This window comes from Myotis lucifugus, unplaced genomic scaffold, assembly GCF_000147115.1.
Source record: "Myotis lucifugus unplaced genomic scaffold, Myoluc2.0 scaffold_83, whole genome shotgun sequence".
Lineage (NCBI taxonomy): Eukaryota > Metazoa > Chordata > Mammalia > Chiroptera > Vespertilionidae > Myotis > Myotis lucifugus.
The window spans coordinates 2,174,972-2,194,353 of record NW_005871131.1 but is presented as its reverse complement, the minus strand read 5'-3'; the positions used below and the strand labels follow the sequence as shown (position 1 = coordinate 2,194,353).

Genomic DNA, 19,382 nt, shown 5'->3' with positions numbered 1-19,382 from the left:
GACCTCCTTCTGCCCCTGCATTGCACCCATTCGTTAGCTTAATAAACAAATGCCAAATACATAGAAACCCCATCTCATAGTTAACATTTAGAGCAAAGATTTGCCTTGTGTTCCCCACCTACCCAGGTCACCTGCAACCTGCCCATCAGTCCTGCTTTTGGATCCTAGTAAGTAGCCCTCAAACCTGAGAGACTCATTTGTATCTCAGAGTACCCACCTGGAACACAGACACAACATGTATGAAGGATCTTGTTCAAGATTCTTGGAGAAGTCTGTTGCCTTTGCCTGGAATGCGCTTCCCACAGATCTTTGCATAAAGGCTGCATCTCATCATTCAGGACTCTGCTCCTGTCATTTCCTTATAGATGCCTTCCCTGAGCCCCTACCCATAATCTGGAAGGACATTGTCTCTGCCACACACCCAGACACGGGTATGCATGAATGTGAGCTTGTATCCTGCCTTTGCTACTGCCGACCACACTTCATCTCTTTACCCTGATCTGTTTTCTATAGAGCATTTACCATTACCGGAAATCCTTTTCTCTCCTTCCTCCATTCATGCAATATTTATCCATATCCCACACAAATGGAAGCTCTCCATTGGCAGCCCTGGGTCTTGCTCAGGGTTGCAGCACTTGGGTGGCATAGTTCTTGGGACAGCTGTCACCCCAGCCTCTGGAAATGGGATGGCAATAGTGCCCTCTCATTGTATAACCAATAGCCCCCCCGCCACATTCCACAGTGTTCCCTGGGGTGCTTGTTCATAGGTGTATCCCCAACACTAGGTTCACAGGTGCTAGATGTATATTTACTGAATGACTGAATTACAAAATGAAGACATGAAACAAGATCTTTCTGTAAATGAGTCTATAAAGGAAACCACTGAATATGAAGTCAAGAATTGGAGTTTGCCTGTCCATTTATACAGCATTTCTCAATCTTGCACCTACTGACACTTTGGATGAGACACTTCTGTGTTGTGGAGGGCTGTCCTGTGCCTTGTAGGATGTTCAGGAGCGACTCATGACCTCTACCCACTAGATGCCAGTAGCTTCCTTCCTAACCAGTTGGAACAATCGAAAATGTGTCTCGATGTTGTCAAATGCCTCCTGCGGGCAAAATTGCCCCTGGTTGAGAACTACTGGTTTCATCGGTAAGTATTCATTTCTGCCAAGACCAAAGACTCCCTTTGCTCAGAGCTAACAAAGTAGAGGTTTATCCATGCAGACTGGACACATGATCCTGACATACTAATTAACTTGTATATACCAAATATGTAAAACCCCACCAAAGAAATGGTGTCAAGCTGAATGTTTGCCTATACCATTTTGCCAGTATTATTCATCCAGTGCTAAAGAAGGGTCCATATTAAATAGTACAGTCAATTTAAATAAGTCATAGCTGACAATAGCTAATTGCCAGTGATGATAATCAATCTCTGTTCTATTTAGCTGGTTAAAATAGAATCTTTTGTCCTATCACCAAGCATTTCTCTTTATCACACTGCCTAGAAATATGCAAATGAGACCACATAACTCACTTTTTCAAATTTCCCCCAATGAATGAATTAGTATATCTAATGTGGTTTGTATTCCTTGCAAAGGAACAGACTGGCAGATCAGAAACACCACCCTCACTCCATTGAATTTTACACTTAAAACAGGTAAAGAGGTGGCATGCAAATTACATCTCAATAAATCTGTTTTTAAATTTTTCAGTAAAAAAACGAATGCCTCTAATACTGTAATATCTTTCTGTTGCTAATGAGATAAGCTGTCTCAAGCATCATGTTTTATGTTTGGACCTCAGAAAGGACATCTGCTAACAGAGAGGTAACTACTGGGTTAACACAGTTGCCATTAGGATGGGACAATAAACAGGTTTTTTTATTCCTTAAAATACCCAGGTTGGTCTGTATCATATCACCATGACGAGGATTGATGTTTTGACTGCCGAGTGCCTTTCTTAGTTATTATGACTTGAGTTCCATAAATTACCCAGATAATGGTATTAATTCTCCACTCTCAATGGAAAGACTGGGCCCCAGTGACTAATAGTCCTGGGCTCTGCTCCATTGGCTGGAGAGTAAATGTCACAAGCTTATGTGCCTACATACAGCAGGTAAAAATGAGTTCCCTCTTCCTGAGTCATTTGTTCAGCCAATGTTCTGACAAACCCACCACACATGAGCCCTTGTACTGAGCACCGTGAGTTACAAGATGATGGGGTCAGTCCTTACGTTTGGAGAGTTTACAATTTGTTTAAGAAATCAAACTGGAACATTTTTAGAAGAGGCTGGAGATTTTGATATGTTAAAATTTACATTGTAAAGCAACTGCAAATAATTAGACATTTATTATCTATTATTTTAAAAATCCAGCAATCTGAACTTCCTAACAAAGACTAAGATTGGGTATGTTGCATTTGTCAGAAGGAAGATCTAGAAGGAGAATAGCGAGGTCAAACGAGCGCTCAGGAAGGGGAGGCAGTTCCCTGCACAGTCACTCCTTCCAACCTGGCTCAGTTCTCAACGCCCCCACTTCACCCCGCACATTTCCTTTTTTCTCCAGGTCATTTCCATCTGAGCATGGAGGAAGCAGAGCCTATGACTGTTAGTCACTAGGGCCCAGTCTCTCCATAGAGAGTGAAGTGGAGAATTAACACCATTATCTAGGTAATTTATGGAACTCAAATCATAATAACTAAGAGCGGAACAGTTGCTACAAGCTCAATTCACTTTATAGACTTCCTACCAAGGATTGGTCTGCTATGCTTCAAGTACCATCGGGTTATGCTGGGAGGGCCACATGATGAAAAGAACAAAGTCTTTGACCTCTACGATCATTGGTTAGTTTTTCAATTCATTTGCCCTGTGTAGACATGGCTTAAAAAGATAACGTATTTTAGTCTCTGGGGCAAAGAAGGGTATTTCATTTATGGGGCCTGGTTATTATTCATTTATATCTAGAATGCCTGGTAAAAGCAAGAATTCCAAAAATATGTATTGAATAAACCAATGAAGCAATTGATATGCTGTATAGATAAAAATGGGTTACCCCAAATCCTTGCATTTTTATACATCTTCATAGTCAGGTATTTTCTTGTTTAGTTTCTCATTTTATCCCCAAGTCAACCCAGAGTAAGGTGAGCAAGGTAATGATCTCGATCTTATTTTAGGTTGAACTTCAGAGACCCAAGACCACACATTTAGCAAGTTATAGAGTGGATGACAAATCCATGTGTACCTTATAGGAATACTAAGCTCTATCCAGCTTATAATCACTCAGGAACAACAGAAAAATGGGTTAGGGGCCTGACACACACCAACGGTTCCTGGGCCAGAGACACTTGGTAGGTCAAAGCGAAAGTCCAACCACGTCTCCCTTTGCAGTGGGAAAGCAATTAAGAGAATTCAGCATACTAGTGGCAGCTGGGGAGCTGGCAGATTCCTCAAGAGAAGGACTGTAAGCAATGTCATAGGCCAAGAAGATGGATGGGGCCCATTTATGCACCGGGGCTGACATATAAATGGAATCCTGCCCGGTTTGACTGCCCTTTCTTCAAAGATGTCATTGACAGATGAGTATCTAAATGTTTTTGTTTAAAAATGAAAACAAGAAAAAAAAGAAAAAAGAATAAAACAAAACAAAACAAGAATCTCTTTCTACTCCAAATAGACACATGTAGCCGGCGTGCATGAGAATGTCCAATGGGGCATGGGAGCCATGCAGGCCTTTCAAAGGAGTCCTTGATAATTATTTGCAAAATTGTTCACCTTTCTTTTCAATTTCAATTTAACGCAAGGGTTTCATTGAAGCCCCAGATGACTGCCAGTTGGCTGTATCCCATCTGCTGGTGGGGGACAAGCCTGCTCACAGATGCCACGCTCACCTGCCAAAACAAGGCTTCTTCCCCAATTAAAATGGCCCCTTTTATTTTCAGAGTGGTAAACAATGTCTACTTAATTTGAGGAAAACACGCAGAAGAAAGTTACGGAACCTCATCACGCAGTGACATGATGGGTGAGTCAGAGTCCGAGAAACTTGGGGGAGTGCTGGAGGGGCCACTCTGCCTGTGGAGACAGAAAAAGGTCCTCCTGAGGTCATTGCCTTCTTGGTGCTGCCTCCGTGGCAGCCTTCAAGATCAAACCGAGCAAATCTGTTTTATCTTATGTTTACCAAACATACTCTAAGAAGGAAGATTAATAATCACCAGTTTTAAAAGGTAAGAACTAAATACAATTCCTCAGATAGCCTTGTGTCTTTATCTTGTTCTGGAATTATCTTTTGAAAATGGGGACACTTATCTTTTGCTCAGTTGACACTTACCAAGTAGCAATAAGCGGGAGGACGTCTTTTCCACCCACTCAAGGTGGGCCAGCCCTGCCTGTGGTCTCTGGCCAGGTGTCTATCTCAACAGGAGATCAGCAAACCCTCTGGAGAAGTCACGTTCTTCTCCAGAAGGGATGTGCAATGCCCAGGCTGAGTCCGTTTCATCCTTACTCAGCCAAACAGACATTTATGAAATGCAAGATATTTAGAAACTTTTGGGCATCGTTTACAACTTGGACAGAAGTGGCTTGGATGGGCACAGTCACCTTAGGGTCAACACAGAGCATTCCTCGCGATGACTGAGTGAGAAACCCAAGGAAATGATTTTAAAAAGAAATTTCAGACAGATAGACAGACAACCTAGGTCAGACCCTGCCACCAACAGGTGTATGTGGCACCAGCTGCGGGAGATAACGTGCCCTAGCTGGCTGGGTCAGCCTGGAGGTTGGCAAGTCTGACCTGTTTTAAGCACAAATAAATCTTGCTGAGTTAAAATAATGATCCTATCTCTTACTTTCCTCAAGGAACATGAGACACGAAGTGACAAATTTTGGACAGCAGCTGTGAATCCTCAGAGTCCTTATCTCCTGGCTGATTAGTTGCAGGTCTGCCTGGTTTAAGATGAGCTACAGGTCAGATACATAAGACTATCTTCCTTGCTATGCCCAATAACCCAGAAACATCCAGGGCAACTGTCCCCAAATCTTTCAATGCCTGCTAATATAATCATGATGCATAGGCTAAGTGGGAAATACAGTGCGGGGAGAAAACCCAGTGTTTCCCAGTCAAAGAACAACCACTTCAAACATGCCTGCTCTATTTGCAGTCCTTCCCACAAACCTTTGGGAAGACACAGAAGTTGATGTTCAAAGTCACCCTCCATACAAACTATTGACTCCCTTCGGTAAATCTAGCCAATGTCAGGATGATGCTTGGAAGCTCTCACCCATCTGTCAACCGATGGATTCAACAATGATTTATCAAAAATAGATGATGTGCCATTTTTCTCAGCAGCTGTCCTCCCAGGAGAGCTTGTGGCAGTTTCTGGGCCTTTAAGCCAGACACCAGTGAAAGCCCCCAGCCAGCCACCGATACCTACTGACACTCCTGAGAGTGAGAGAGATGGGAAAAGCCAGAGACAGGTTTTTGTGTGTGTGTGTGTTTTTTTTTAACAACTTAAGACTCTCAATCATAAAATGTTCTGGCTTTCTCAAACCCGGCACCTGCAGATACATTTAACTCTAATTCCTCCAGGGGATTAGGGTGATGAAAATCTCAGGCTCACTGGAGAAGGGCACATTTCGGCTTGTATTTGCCTAAAACAAACCCATAATCTCCTCATATGCCCACTGTGATCCTAAGGATGTGGAAGTGGGAACGGCGCTCACTTTAAATGCACATGCGACCTACTGTGAGGAAAGCCTCCACACAGCCCAGCGATGTCTTGGAGTTTATGATACAAGTCCTGTGTTCACATCAAATATAACCAGCTGTCAGAGCCCTGGGTTGGAGGAGATGACACCAGGCTGAAAGGGGAGTGATTTAAAATAGTTTTTCCTTTGAAAACCAACTTTCCAGGACTCAGAAGTAGTTGAGTGGCCAGATAAGTGGATGCTTCACTTGCTTTATATTCATTCATTGAAATCCACTGCTTACCTGCCACCACGGGGGATTTCCGCTCATCCAGGAGCTGGATGGAGGTACTCGCTGTCACCACATTGCTTTTGTTGACTGTTCCTACAAGAAGAAAAACCAGAAATGGAGGGAGTTAGAGTGCACATGTTAAGAAAGTCATCGTACTGGCTCACAGTCACCGATTCTGCAGATGGTGCTGGGGCTGGCGTCCCAGAGCCCAGAGCTGGCCTGCTCCCTGCACAGGTGCTGGGCAGCCAGTCCGCCCCATAGGAGGCATCAACACCCAGTGAGTCCTGACCACCTGCACTGGGAGCATCCAGCCTCTTCCCACCAGGATGACTGACCACCGTGGCGGGGCCACCTTTTCTCTAATTTGTGGTTACGAATTGCAGCGTTTACTTGCATCGGTAATCATATTCATACTGTGTTTCTGAATATAGCCAGGGAGAGCTGCATGAGATGAAGTTTTAAAATTATTTTTCGAGTTGGGGACTTCAGGTCTGATTTATTGGTTGCAACTTGACTGACTTATAACATTCTAACTTTAAGTCCAACTTTTTCTGAGCAAAACCATTCTAAACAGAGATAGAGCTAGAATACAATCCTGACTCCAAACTCTTCTGACTGTGGTAACAGTAAGGCATCGCTATGAAGAGATTTCCAATCACTCACAATGGTTCAATGCCCATGGAGTAAAAGATGCTGAGCCCACATGCCCAGCCAGTTCCCGCCGCACCAAAGGTGTGCAATGAATGGGAGCCAAATGGAATCAGCTGCCTTGGGAAAGAGGGAGAAGGCAGACCTGCATTTGAACAGCCCTGTGGCCGAAGCAATGGAGAACTTCGCCTGGCCCCAGTCTCAGCTGGAATGAGAACCAGCTTCCTCCCCAGTGTCTGCAGGTCCTCAGCACACAGTCGGAAAGCGAGAGGAGCTCCCCAGCAACGCTGGCGATGCTTAACATTTTCCCGAGTCTAAAGGGGCCACGAAATCTCCAAAGATATTATGTCATCCAGAACTTTACCAGGAAAAAGGTAAATCCCTTCGCATTTATGAATTCATTGAAAGTTCAGTGAAAACCCCACTTGCCAAAAGCCTTAATCAGAATTCTTTGTAGGAACCTTAATCAGAATTCTTTGTAGGAATAATAACCAAGCAAACTGAAATGAGAGGCTTTCTCTCTCTCTCTCTCTCTCTCACACACACACACACACACACACACACACACACACACACTCTTTCGGGGGATGCTCACAGCTCCTTTCTGTCCAGGTTTGGGCAAAAGCTATTTTGTCACAAAGAATAACTTCGAGATTACAGTTCAGATGATCTAGGAAGCTAAATTCTGTTTTTTCTTGATAGGACCATAAAAAAGGAAGTTTTACAAGACTGCACGATAAAAGGAGACATTATTGGGAGGTGTGCAGCAGAATGAGAGCATCCACGGTCTTAGTTGATATTTTCAGCAATAAAGTGTGGTGCTGATAACAAAAAGAGAGAGCTCTAGTCATCTGGAAGCTTATGGTTGAGAACACACATGTGCATGGGTGTGGCTAACACAGGCCTGTCAGCAAAGGAGCCCAGACTCCAAGAATCTCAGTTCAAATGGAACCTAAAGGATAATCGTGTTGCGTATCCCACCTAGCAAGGGAGTTTCTATAATAAAATTTCACCTTTTCTTAAATATCTTCATTAATGAGGGACCCTCTTTTTAATGAGTCCATTCAACTAATTATTAGACAACTCCTGTCAACATGACTTATGCAGGTTTTGAGAGAACTTTTTCTGAGGGGTTTTCATTCATGGAAATGAGGGGCTTTGACACTAAGCATTACAGAGCCTCCACTGGGGCTGACTTAGGCACACTTGTATGAGGTTCATACAGAGGCCCTGATATAAAACATAAGTACCGACTGAATGTCCAGAAACATCCAAGTTCACAGAGCTGGCTCACATTCATCTCTGACGTTTCTACGATGCACAGAGCCTTGCACTCACACTACTGCACGCGTGAGACAAGAACATGCCAAGGACAATTGGAGAGATTTCTAGATTGGCTTGCTTCTAAGCTGGTTGAAATAAGACAGTGTGCAGTCCTTTTTTGGTGACCTTGTCTTTTTTTTATTGCATCATTAAATCTTAGGACTGGAAAAATCATTGGCTCCATGCCCCGCCATGGCCACTGCAGCCTCTGTCAGGAGGGTTGAGGCTGTGCTAAGTCTGCATCCTTACTCCTGCACGTCCACTTAAATCGGTGCCCTTCTCCTGGGGAACATGGGCCTCCAGAGTGATGTGACTTGCTGAAGGTTTTGACAAAGGATGCTATGCCTGCCCAAACATCTCAAAGTAGGGCCATGACTGCATTACACAAAATCTACTGAGAAGTTTGCATTCAAATTCCACCTGGTACAAAATAACCCTGCTTTTGAAACCTGGTTAAGCAAAAAAAAAAAAAAGCTTCATTTTTATTTTATTTTATTTTATTTTATTTGGGGCTGTTGCACATATAGAACAGGTCACTGCTTCAACACTGGGCTGACAGCGTTGGCTCCCAAGGCTGAACTTGGCTCTGCTCAGCATTCAGGCCGATCCCCCCTACTCTGCAGGCACCGCCCAGGCCTCCCACGAGGACACCCACCTGTGCTGAAGGGGATGGAGTAGACGAAGCTTCCCGGAATCTGCTCGGCAGCTCTTCGGTACCAGAGAGGGAAATGGTCTGCATTAAAGATGTTCTCCTTGTCTCCAGCTTTCAGGAAGTCCCTGGAAATGACCACTCAGCAAGGAGAAGCCGGACACGGGTGCATCCCAACAGCCTTTGTTGGATAAGAACAGGGTTGGCCACTGAGAACAAAACTCATAATTGTGGGCATTTCTAGCTTCCCAAAGCAGCTTAAGTCTATAATTTTTTTGGCCCTCACAATAACTCAGAGAGATCATTACCCCCATTTTCCAGATGCACAGAGTGAAGGGAATGAGTGAGACAGCCGGCTGCTCATCCCAGCAGTCCTGAGCTCATGTGGTCGTCTTTCAACTGTCACGATAGCAGAGGTAACAGACTGGCAAGGTGCCACATTTGGTGGCTGTTATTTTCTTGTTCATTTGTTTTCATCTCAAAACAAACATCAGCCTTCCTCTCTGAGCATTGGACAGTCTACCCCTTTCCCTCTCTGGGTCCTAAAGGGTGTATATCTGGACACTTCTACTTCTTCCTAGGAGCTTGCCCTCTGCAAAAATACTGTTCAAGGGTAAAGGGCGAAAGAGGGTTTGGGAAAAAATCAAGTCACAACTATAGTCAACTTCCAAAATGACAAACTTGAGATGCTGGGGACGAGAGTCCTTGAATAGGAATTAGAAGCAGGTCCACAAAACGTCTACAAATTGATGGACCTGCCACACAGCAGACTTGGTTTCATGAGGTCATCGGCGGGGTGAGGTTCCCCAGGAACCTCTGAACTCCCACACGTGCACTTTGCAAACTTTCTGAATCACAGGCTCCGTTTGCCTCTGGCCTAATAAGGTCTCTTGCTTCAGAGAAAAGAAATGGTGCAAACTTATTAATAGGCTCAGGAATGCCATCCCAGGTCCACACCAGCTCTGGACACACACCAGTTTGAAGAGTTAAGGGCCCTTGGCTCTCTGGAGACACGGGACTGAGCAGCGATGTTAGGGAATCTGGGTCCTGGGTTTGGCAAGCCCTACGCACTGTCCACTCGGGTCTCTTTGGAAGCGCAAGGAAACATGGTCCAACCGAGTGACACCAGCCTGCCTACTCCCGGCGTGGGGCTCAGTGCAGACACACCGAGGTCTCTCAAAATGCACACAAATAGGCACTGATTCCCGGACAGACAGGGACGGACAGGAATTCCTCTGCAGAGCTGCGTGTGGAACAATTGAACACCCCGAAGCCACTTGTCGTGGACGAGCGGTCCTCCCTCTGGCTGCCCCCCAGCAGCCGCACCGCGTCCAGAGTTCCTAAATGACTCACCAGTTGGGAGAGGACACCAGGATGGCGGACAGAAGCCAAGAAGCCTGAGGAACAAAGAGTTATGGAAAGGCCAGGGCAGGTGAACACACACGCTGGGGGCCCCGTGGTGGAACAGAGAGGAAAAGTATCAACAGGCCTGGGGTGGCCTGAATTTCACTTCAACCAGTGGTGGGATCAAGAAATTAAATAAGCTTCCCTTTGAACTTCCTGCCTCAGTTTCTCTCTGGGCCCCACAGAGGACTCCCCACCACCCCCCACTTACTGATTGGTGAGCTGCTCAGCCCCAACAAACAGGTTGATCCTGGAGAGGCCGGTTCGAGTGCCAAGGAAGGCGACCTCCACGCCCTTGTCAGAATTCCTGAAACAGAGCAGCAGGGGTCAGGGGTCCTTCCGGACGGTAAGCAGATAATCGCCTTTGCATTTAACACTCATGGAACCTTTTATGAACTAGCACTTTCATAACTTGAAATTGGAAAAGAAATTCTAGAAACGCACACACATACCAGCACAGGATGCAAACTCTAATCACTTATAAAAGTTGTCATCCTAATTCTTGCAAGAAATCTAAGAACTCCATGACAACAAAAGGGTCATGAGAAAACGCATCCCCAAAGCTACATAAGGACACCTTCACCTCAAGTTCCTGGGTGCAAGTTCAGAGACAGCGGGCCCAGAAGGGGAGCAACTCTAAAGAGAGGAAGCAAGTCCTGAAAGCGAGCTTTCTGCATTGATGCTACAAAGTCTGTTTTTGGTCCTGAGACCACTAGTGGGATCTGTCATTAGCAAAAATAAGCAAGTGAGGCACTGAACCAAACCTGCAGCATCCCACAGCCTGGAAATGTCTAGGACTTGAATTCAACACCATCTGGGGGCACCAGCTTGTAACTGCTACCGGAGCAGGGGCCTTCTCCTCACCTCCAGCACCACAGAGATGAGTAAAGAAATGGCTTCTTCAGACAGCCCTGCAGATGCCATTCATAGGAACTTGAAGAATGGCCTTAACATGAGAAGTCATTTGAAAAGTCACTGAACATTTATTTTTCAGCTTTCAAGTTTATTTTTATGTTTGAACAAGTTCTTTAGGATATTTGCAATGCATACTCCTTTTTTAAAAATTATATTTTATTGATTTTTTTAAAGAGAGGGAGGGAGAGGGATAGGGCGTTAGAAACATTGATGAGAGCGAAGCATCAATCAGCTGCCTCCTGCACACCCCCTACTGGGGATGTGCTTGCAACCAAGGTATATGTCCTTGCCCTGAATCGAACCTGGGACCCTTCAGTCACCATGCTGACGCTCTATCCACTGAGCCAAACCGGCTAGGGCAATGCATACTCCTTTAAAAAAAATCAAATGGTTTTCTCAACCAAGGCATACTTTTATTTTCAATAACAGTATAAGGAGAATACTGATTATTGAATTTATTTCCCTACCCTAGATACTAGTAACAATTGGATTGGAAGCCTTATCCATGTCATCTGCATTATATGATCATTTGGTTACCTGCTCTTCGATGGTAGCCAAAGTGGTCAATTCTACCTTTAAGTATTTAAGGGGTGAATACAAACCAACACAATGCATTTGTTTCTGCTTGTAGCCAATACAGAATTGGAGAGCCAGGCTGCCCAATCAGTTACAGATGTGGAGTGCAAAGCAAGCTACCATTTTGGAAATCTTTAGCATGTGTTAGGAGTGAATCAGCAGCCTCTGCACAGGATTTTGAGTTTCAGGGAAGCCTAAAGAAACATTTCCACATCCACTAGAGCAGCGGTTCTCAACCTGTGGGTCGCGACCCCTTTGGCGGTCGAACGACCCTTTCACAGGGGTCGCCTAAGACCATCCTGCATATCAGATATTTACATTACGATTCATAACAGTAGCAACATTACAGTTATGAAGTAGCAACGAAAATAATTTTATGGTTGGGGGTCACTGTTTTAAAGGGCCAGAAGGTTGAGAACCACTGCACTAGAGAATGCAATCCCAGGAAGGGCTTTGACTCTCTCTTAACGTTTCTGGGAATAACCCATGTAGGTAATCATTCCAAAAACGCCCCGAATCTAATGAGAATGGCCATCTTTCTTTGTGCCTTCAGGCTCATGTTAAAAATCAGCTACCTCACATCTCCACTTAGGAGACTTTTAGTCAGTGCAATCTTAAAATGTCTAGAAATGAACTCTGGCCAATCCAGTCACAAATCTGATCTGCATTGTTTCCTGTCCTGGGAAGTGGCACTGAGTTACTCATATAAACCTGAGAACTATCCTTGACAGTTCAGCTGCCCTCCCCTCAAGTGCCGGGGGGTCTCACTTCCGAAGCATGCCACCTGGACACCTCTTCTCTCTATGCCCTCGGCCACTGCCCTGTCTGAGTGGCAAATCCCTGGGAATGCTGCAGGAGCCTCTATTGTTCTTACTCCATCACCATTCATTCTCCACACAGCAGTAAAGGGATCTTTAAAAGTACAAATCGAATCATGTCCTTATTAAAACCCTTCCATGATTTTCCAATACTCTGAGGATAAAATCCAAAACCTTTAACTTGACTCCCAAGGTCCTGAGCCACCTGAACCCTCTGCAGCCTCATCTCCAGGTGTGTTCCCACTGACCTATTGGCCTTCTTTAAATTCCTCAAATGTGTCAAGTGCTTTCTTACCTCAGGGCCTTTGCACATGCTGTGCTAATTCTCTTGAATGCTCCCCAACTCTTGAGCTAGTGCCTGCCCAGAAAAGCCTTTCCTGTCTTCCATCTTTACTCCCTTTTTTTCTTCAACAGTTATCACAATTCTTAATAATACAGCACACTATATACCACTGGTGTCATGATGACAAGGACTGTGTTTAACGGCGTGGCCTCCATTCACCAGCACCTAGCCTCATCCCTGACATATAACACACAGTCATCAATATTTGATGAATGAATGAATGACTGGAAATGAGAGCAGAATGAATAATGGACAGGATAGAAGAGAATATATAGAAGGAAAGACAAAAGAAAGGAAGAAAAAAAGAAAGAGTAGAAAAGGAGAGAGAACCGAATAATGTATGATGTGAAGATATAAAAAGAAATTGTTTTCTTATTATTTTAAATCTTTAAACACCTACTTAAAATAGTAGCAGTAATAATAATAATAATAATAATAATAATAAGCTGCTGAGGCAATTCTCACCATAGTCTTTGACAACAATTCCCCTTGCTGGCTCCCATCCCCCGACATCCTCCCCTTTGGGAGTAAAGCCACAGGGTTACATCTGACACCCTAATGAAGCAGCGCTCCTACTTCCTGTCCTGCTCACCAGCAAACCTGGCCTGAATCCCTACCTCCCAGCCTGCGAAGTAGAGGCAGCCACGGCAGGGCAGGAAGCACAATGCTCCTTCTGCCCCCACCCTCTCGGAAGTGTCACCCTACCTCCGCATACCGAATTTCATGTAATGTTAAAACTCAAACAAATTACACGTCAAACCCAGTAGCTTGCCATCCAAGCCCCAGCCGCTAATCTGCTCTAGCTCTTGTGGTTTGGAGCTTTGGGGAAAATTAAAGAACTTTAACACCAGGCTCCTCAAACAGTTTAGTTCTTAAACTATAACCATATTTCGGACTGTTTGTGGGGAAATGGCCATGAAAGGGGGACACGTGCAACCACTTACTCAGATTTGTTGAGGGCAAGGCTGGTCCAATAGGCTTCAATGGGAGCGCTCACCACAGCATCGAAAAGGACCTCCTGGATCAGTTCTTTATCACCTGTTGGGAGGGGCAGGCCTGAGAAGATGGCTCTGGCCGGGCCCCAAACTGGGGCACGAGAAGCACTCAGCAGCTCATTTTGCAGTACCTGCAGGCCGCTTTCTCACACAGTGTGTTGCTTTATATACTTACCTCCCATCAGCTGAAAATATGAAACAGTCTGACACCTGACCTGCCAGCAACCCAGCAGCCCCCTAAGTGTTTGGGTGAGACAATAGCAAATGGAGAGTCTTGGGAACCTCACACTTCTGGGCTCTGCTCTCTCTCTCTCCCTCCCCCCATCTAGTAGTTCATGCCATAGACCCCAGGCCAACCCTGGGGTGTGGAGACCAGAAGCCAGCAGTCCTTGGAGAGTTTATTCTTTTCATCCCATTTCTGTCCCCTGTCAAAGCCAGTGGGTCTTCATGGCCCTGATTTCAGTCAATTGCAAGAAGGGAGAGGGATACCATAACCTCCTAACTCCTGGGACTCTATATTGTGATTCCTTTCATTAAAAAAACCTTTCCCCCCCTTCATTTTAGAGGGGGAAATAAGTCCCTATGCAAAGGGACTCTTGGCAGAATTCCAGGGAAGAGGCTAAGGAATCAGGGGGATATCCCAAGTCTAGCAAAGGCATCCTAGAGCCCTCCAATCACCTCACAACAGGGGCAACTCATTATCACACAAAGCAGAGGAGTCTCATGGTGGCTGGGGGAAGAACAAGGTGGAGCTTGGGGCGAGGTCTGGCTAGAAGGGGTCAATGGGGGGAGGAGGGGGCATATATAATATTTTCAACAATAAAGATTTTAAAAAATTAAAAAAATAACGGATCACCAAAGAAGGAAAGAAACAAACAAACAAAACAGATAAACTGAAAAATTGTCATGCAGTGGAATATTATATAGTAATTCAAACAAATGAATCAGATTTAAATAATCAACACAAATGCATCTCTCAAAATTACAATGAGTGACAACACAAGATGTAGAATAATGCATATATTATACAATTTATAATATGTATAGTATACCATATACATAAAATTTATAGAAAATAAACATGGAAAAATATATAGGGTGTCCGAAAAATGTATATGAAAACTTTGAATAATTATAAAGCCAGTGTTTATTAAAATATATTTCATTTTCAAAATTGAGCTATCAGCTGTTAAAGTGTGTACACATTTTTGTGGACATCTTATATTTTAATATAGAAAATAATGTTACATATTTTTAATGGATACTTATATACAGGGTAGGCAAAGGTGGGCTTATAGTTGGGAGTACTTGAAACAATTTATTTTTGTATCATTATTTATTAGTTATTATATTATTTTCCATACAAACAAATGTAAACCTACTCCTGCCCCACCCTGTATATAGTTATAGCATAAAATGTATGGGAATGATGAACAAATACAGGATGGCAATTCTCCCTGGGAAGGAAATTGCACAGGATGGGGTACTCGGGCTTCAACATTATCTGTTATGTTTTATTCCTTAAAAATGTGCAGGAAGCAAGTATGGCAAAATATTAAGACTTGATGGCAAATGTAAATGGTTTTTAAATCTAATTTCTATGCTTTTAAAAATCTGTCCTGCAAAAAGTCAAAGTAAAAAAAAAAAGTTGGGCTCCTAGGCTGTCCATCTGACCCTTTCTCTATCAGAGCACATCCAGAAAAGTTAATCCATTCCATGAAGATGTGGTTTAGGAGCTGGGCAATCTCCTTACACCTCCCAGGGCTGCTGTGCTTATTCTATAAGACAAAATGTGTAAGGAACATTTCACATCACTGAATAAGTGATAGTTGTTAAAGGTCTGTAATGCTCATCTTGGATGAGTCTCCCTCTGCCCAGTCTGTAGCCACTGCAACTAACAGTTCAAGATCTGACCTTGCGCTTGGTGAGCGCCAGGCCTGTTGCTGCTCTCCCTGCCCCTCCCTCTGCATGAGTTGTCTGCCATTTCTGACTCACTAAGCTCCCTCCTAGGGCACTTGGTGGGAGGAGAGGTCCCTCCTAGGGCACATGGTGGGAGGAGAGGAGCAGCACATACCCCACAAGAAGCAGTGGCAATCCCACCCTGGAGAGAATTAGGACGTTTACCATCTATAATAATAAAAGCATAATATGCTAATTAGATTGGGCATCCTTCCGGACGACCTTCCGGATGTCCTTCCGATTAGATTGGGCGTCCTTCTGGACGTCCTTCTGGATGTTGTGAGGGAAGCCCAGATCCAGGGTGCCAGAGGGAAGCCGGTGCTGGCAGCCGGGGGAAGGAAGGCCTGCTTTTGCACGAGTATTTGTGCATTGGGCCTCTAGTTTATAGAATAAAAGAGCTAGATAAGCAGATATATACAGTCCCTTCCCAGTTGTAACATTTTCATCCTATTCAGGTATTTGACTAAATGGTTATTTGACTAAATCGTTTGGTAGGAGGATAAATCCGGTGTAAAGGGTTAATCTGGGATTGGGAATTCTACATGACTTTCCATAACCCACATTCTTTCTCTTGTTCCTACAGGAAGCAGACATTTGGCTGGATTTAAGGTGACTGATAGTCTCTGCCAAAGCAAAGCTCCCCTGGAACACTGAAGCAACCGACGGTTTTGCTTTCACCCCCCACCACCACCTGCACACGCCGCGTCTGGAAGCACACTCACATTGCAGCAGAGGTTCTTTGCCTTTGAGGTAGAGCTTAATCGCTTCTAACTGAGACAGATGGCGGTGCTCTGGGTGCAGGTCCGTGTTGCAGTAGGACCTACGGACATGACATGGCCCAGACAACATGTAAATAGTCACAGCATCACCTTCTTTTGCCTTTAAAACAGGAGAACTGGACACGAGAGTATAGAGAACTTGAGAACAAAGCAGGCACCAAACACCAGTACCGATGAAGGATTTTAATTCTTACCATTCATCTGCCAAGGACACATCGGGGTGTTCTAAGTCATGCAGGCCTGGAGGTCAAAGAGAAGACGTTAATGAGTAAACGCCATCTGTGTGGGGCACTGACCCTCCTCATCCTCTCACGTGCTTCAAATGTTCTTGGGTGGGGCCCTGGGGTGGTTAAGGGTAGACATCAACCCCAAAGATATCTGCCTCGGAAAAGGGACTCTGATCAAAGGAAACAAGTTATTTTCCAGGCAGAACTTCTTCCTCACTCAGTCACCACCTTCCATGGCTGTGTATCCCAGGAAAGCCTCAACTCCTTGCCGAGAAATGATGCACCAGTGAGTCCTGGGAGAGGAGCTTAGGGTGATGGTGGAAACACTGCCTTTGGATCCCCATGCAGCCTGAGCTGGGGACTGGGCGAGGCCACCTAACTCCTGTGGGACTTTAGCAGGTAACCTTAATTTTCTAAATGTTGTCTCTTCATATGCAAAGCAGGGATAACGGCAACAGTCTCTAACTGATGGGTGGTTGTGAGGGTGAAATTATAAGTTGAATGGTATGAAATTGCCAATACTCAACTGACCAGCAAACATGGCTAGTTGTTACAGAATCCTAAGTGAAAATGAGTCATCGGTCTGGAAAGGTAGCTAAGAGAACAGGGGTAGCAGAGAATTTGGGCGTTTTCACAGAATGGTCCAGAACACCCCAACTCTGTGAAATCAGTCTCTTTCCCTGTGTGTTCATGAGACTTCATTTCAGTGGGTTATCAGCAGCCATACTTTCGAGTGCTGACCTCAGGGACTCCAATGGTGCTGAAAGCCTGTTTTAGGATGTCAGTTTCCCAAATGACCAGCACTGTCTCACTGCACCCCGGATTCCAATTTTCTCCTCAAATACAAATGTGTAAAATACAGAAAAATACTAGATCAATCAACACACACTCCTGCTTGATTTTACAGGAAGTAGGGGATACATTAGATAGACTATCATCATATATCACCTAAGTGGCCAAATTCTGGCTCCAGTACCTACTGGTTGAATGATCTTGGGAATGTCACTTCAACTTTGAGTTTTATCAGCCAGAACACACAGGTGAACATGCCTAACAGATAGACTTCAGGAGAGGATGGAATGGGATAGTAATTGGTTCCTAGGACAATTCTTCCCTTCATTTCATATGTTCACTGAGCAAAGTGCTATTCCAGGCCCTAAGAATATAGCAGTGAACAAAACAAAAATCACTTCTCTCCTGATATTTACCTTCCAGTGGGAGGAAAGAGATAAGTAAATAAAATTAAAATACATAGAGTATCAGTTAGCGGTGAGTTCTATGAAGAAGAGAGAATGTAACAAGGGTAGGGAGAGACAAGAGACAGTAAGGGTGGAGAAAGAAAGTTTCAGTTTTAGCCGTGGACGTCAGGGAAGTCTTCACTGAGAAAATGACTGTTAAGCAAAATCCTGAAGGAGGTGAGGGAAAGCCATGTAGCTACTGGAGAGAGTGCTCCTGGCAGAAGGAATTATGAGTGTGAAGGACCTCATGTGAGATCTTGCCTTCCTGGAATATGGGGTTAATGATGTCAATTCTAGCTATTTTTTTAGTTTCTTTTCTCATCAGCTTTGATCCACAAAGCCCCCTCTGGCTATATTTCATAGGACCTATACATGAGACCGTGAGAAAAAGATCTTTTTTACTGCTTCCTCTCAGAGTTCCTAGGGCACCAAATAAATTGAACTGTTTTCTAATTCTTTCACCTCTTATTTTGGTCCTCCTGACAAAATTACACCTACTGATGATTGCTAATGCTAACAATAATGAGATAGTCTCTAATTTACAGAACAATCATTATGTATAATAGATATTAAAGATGCAGACAAAGTGTCAAGGAGATTCAGAAGAGGAGCGATTTCAGCAGGTAGAATTACAGCCCATGACTTCAACCTCAGTAGTGACTCCTTACATTTGGAGCAAAATCTATGTGTTCACCATCTTTGTAATATCTGGCATTTGCAAAGCACATTAAAAATGCCTACATTCTCTGGGGCAGCATTCCTTATGGAGGATCCTACAGAAGTGAGGTTGTCCGTCCCAGGGTCCTCCTTCCTTCTCCAGGAACAGAACAGCACACCAATCATGCCTTGGCCCTTAGTAATGACATGAGCCTCTCCTAGTTAGCCCGAGGGGAAGCAGCTTTCTCAGGCTCTGTGACTCAGCACAGGTGGCAGGACTGCAAGCCCTCTTATTCATAGAGGACCAACAGAGAGAGGAAGATCTGACCTCATTTTTGTGGATAACCAGACACTCTGCCCCTTGCTGAGGATTCAGACTAATGTCTTGCATGGTGGTTGCAGTTAGCTCTGAAATGATCTCTACCTGACTCTCAGCCTACCAGCTGTGGGACATACAGGGAGAAGATAGTGACTAAAAAATGATCCAAAAGACCATGCAAAACAACTCGCAGACCATGTATTGAGGATTGACTAAGGGAATGGACACATGAGAGGCCATTAATCTATTCATATTCTCTCTGATTGTTCTGACCATGGGGTATTTCCTCAGCTTGACTTCAGATGGCTTAAACATATATGTTCTGGCTTCATAGGCAGTGATATCCACAGAGCTACACATGGCTCATGGGGCCAGAAAATTCTAGAATTAAAAAAAATAATAATTTTGGAGAACACATCCTATTGAGTATCTTGTCCAAGTCACAAAGTTGCCCGTTTTCTCTTGCATGTCTCTGGGAAGAGGCCACACAATTGATTGGCTCTGCAGTGGGCACACTCTGAGTTCTGCCCAGGCCACTATGAACCCCCTTCCCTATC

The 19,382-nt window shown here is 44.4% G+C and overlaps 1 protein-coding gene across 1 annotated transcript in view; it reads right to left on the bottom strand.

Moving 5' to 3' along the window:
* Positions 1 to 19,382, bottom strand: part of CACNA2D3 (calcium voltage-gated channel auxiliary subunit alpha2delta 3) — an 807,563-nt gene that overhangs the window by 156,856 nt on the left and 631,325 nt on the right. The window contains exons 21-26 of the mRNA XM_023755701.1: positions 16,579 to 16,624; positions 16,328 to 16,425; positions 13,596 to 13,689; positions 10,211 to 10,306; positions 8,602 to 8,723; positions 5,988 to 6,068 (exon numbers count right to left, since the gene is read on the bottom strand). Of these exons, the coding sequence (XP_023611469.1) occupies positions 5,988 to 6,068; positions 8,602 to 8,723; positions 10,211 to 10,306; positions 13,596 to 13,689; positions 16,328 to 16,425; positions 16,579 to 16,624 (537 nt within the window). The remainder of the gene's footprint in view (positions 1 to 5,987; positions 6,069 to 8,601; positions 8,724 to 10,210; positions 10,307 to 13,595; positions 13,690 to 16,327; positions 16,426 to 16,578; positions 16,625 to 19,382) is intronic.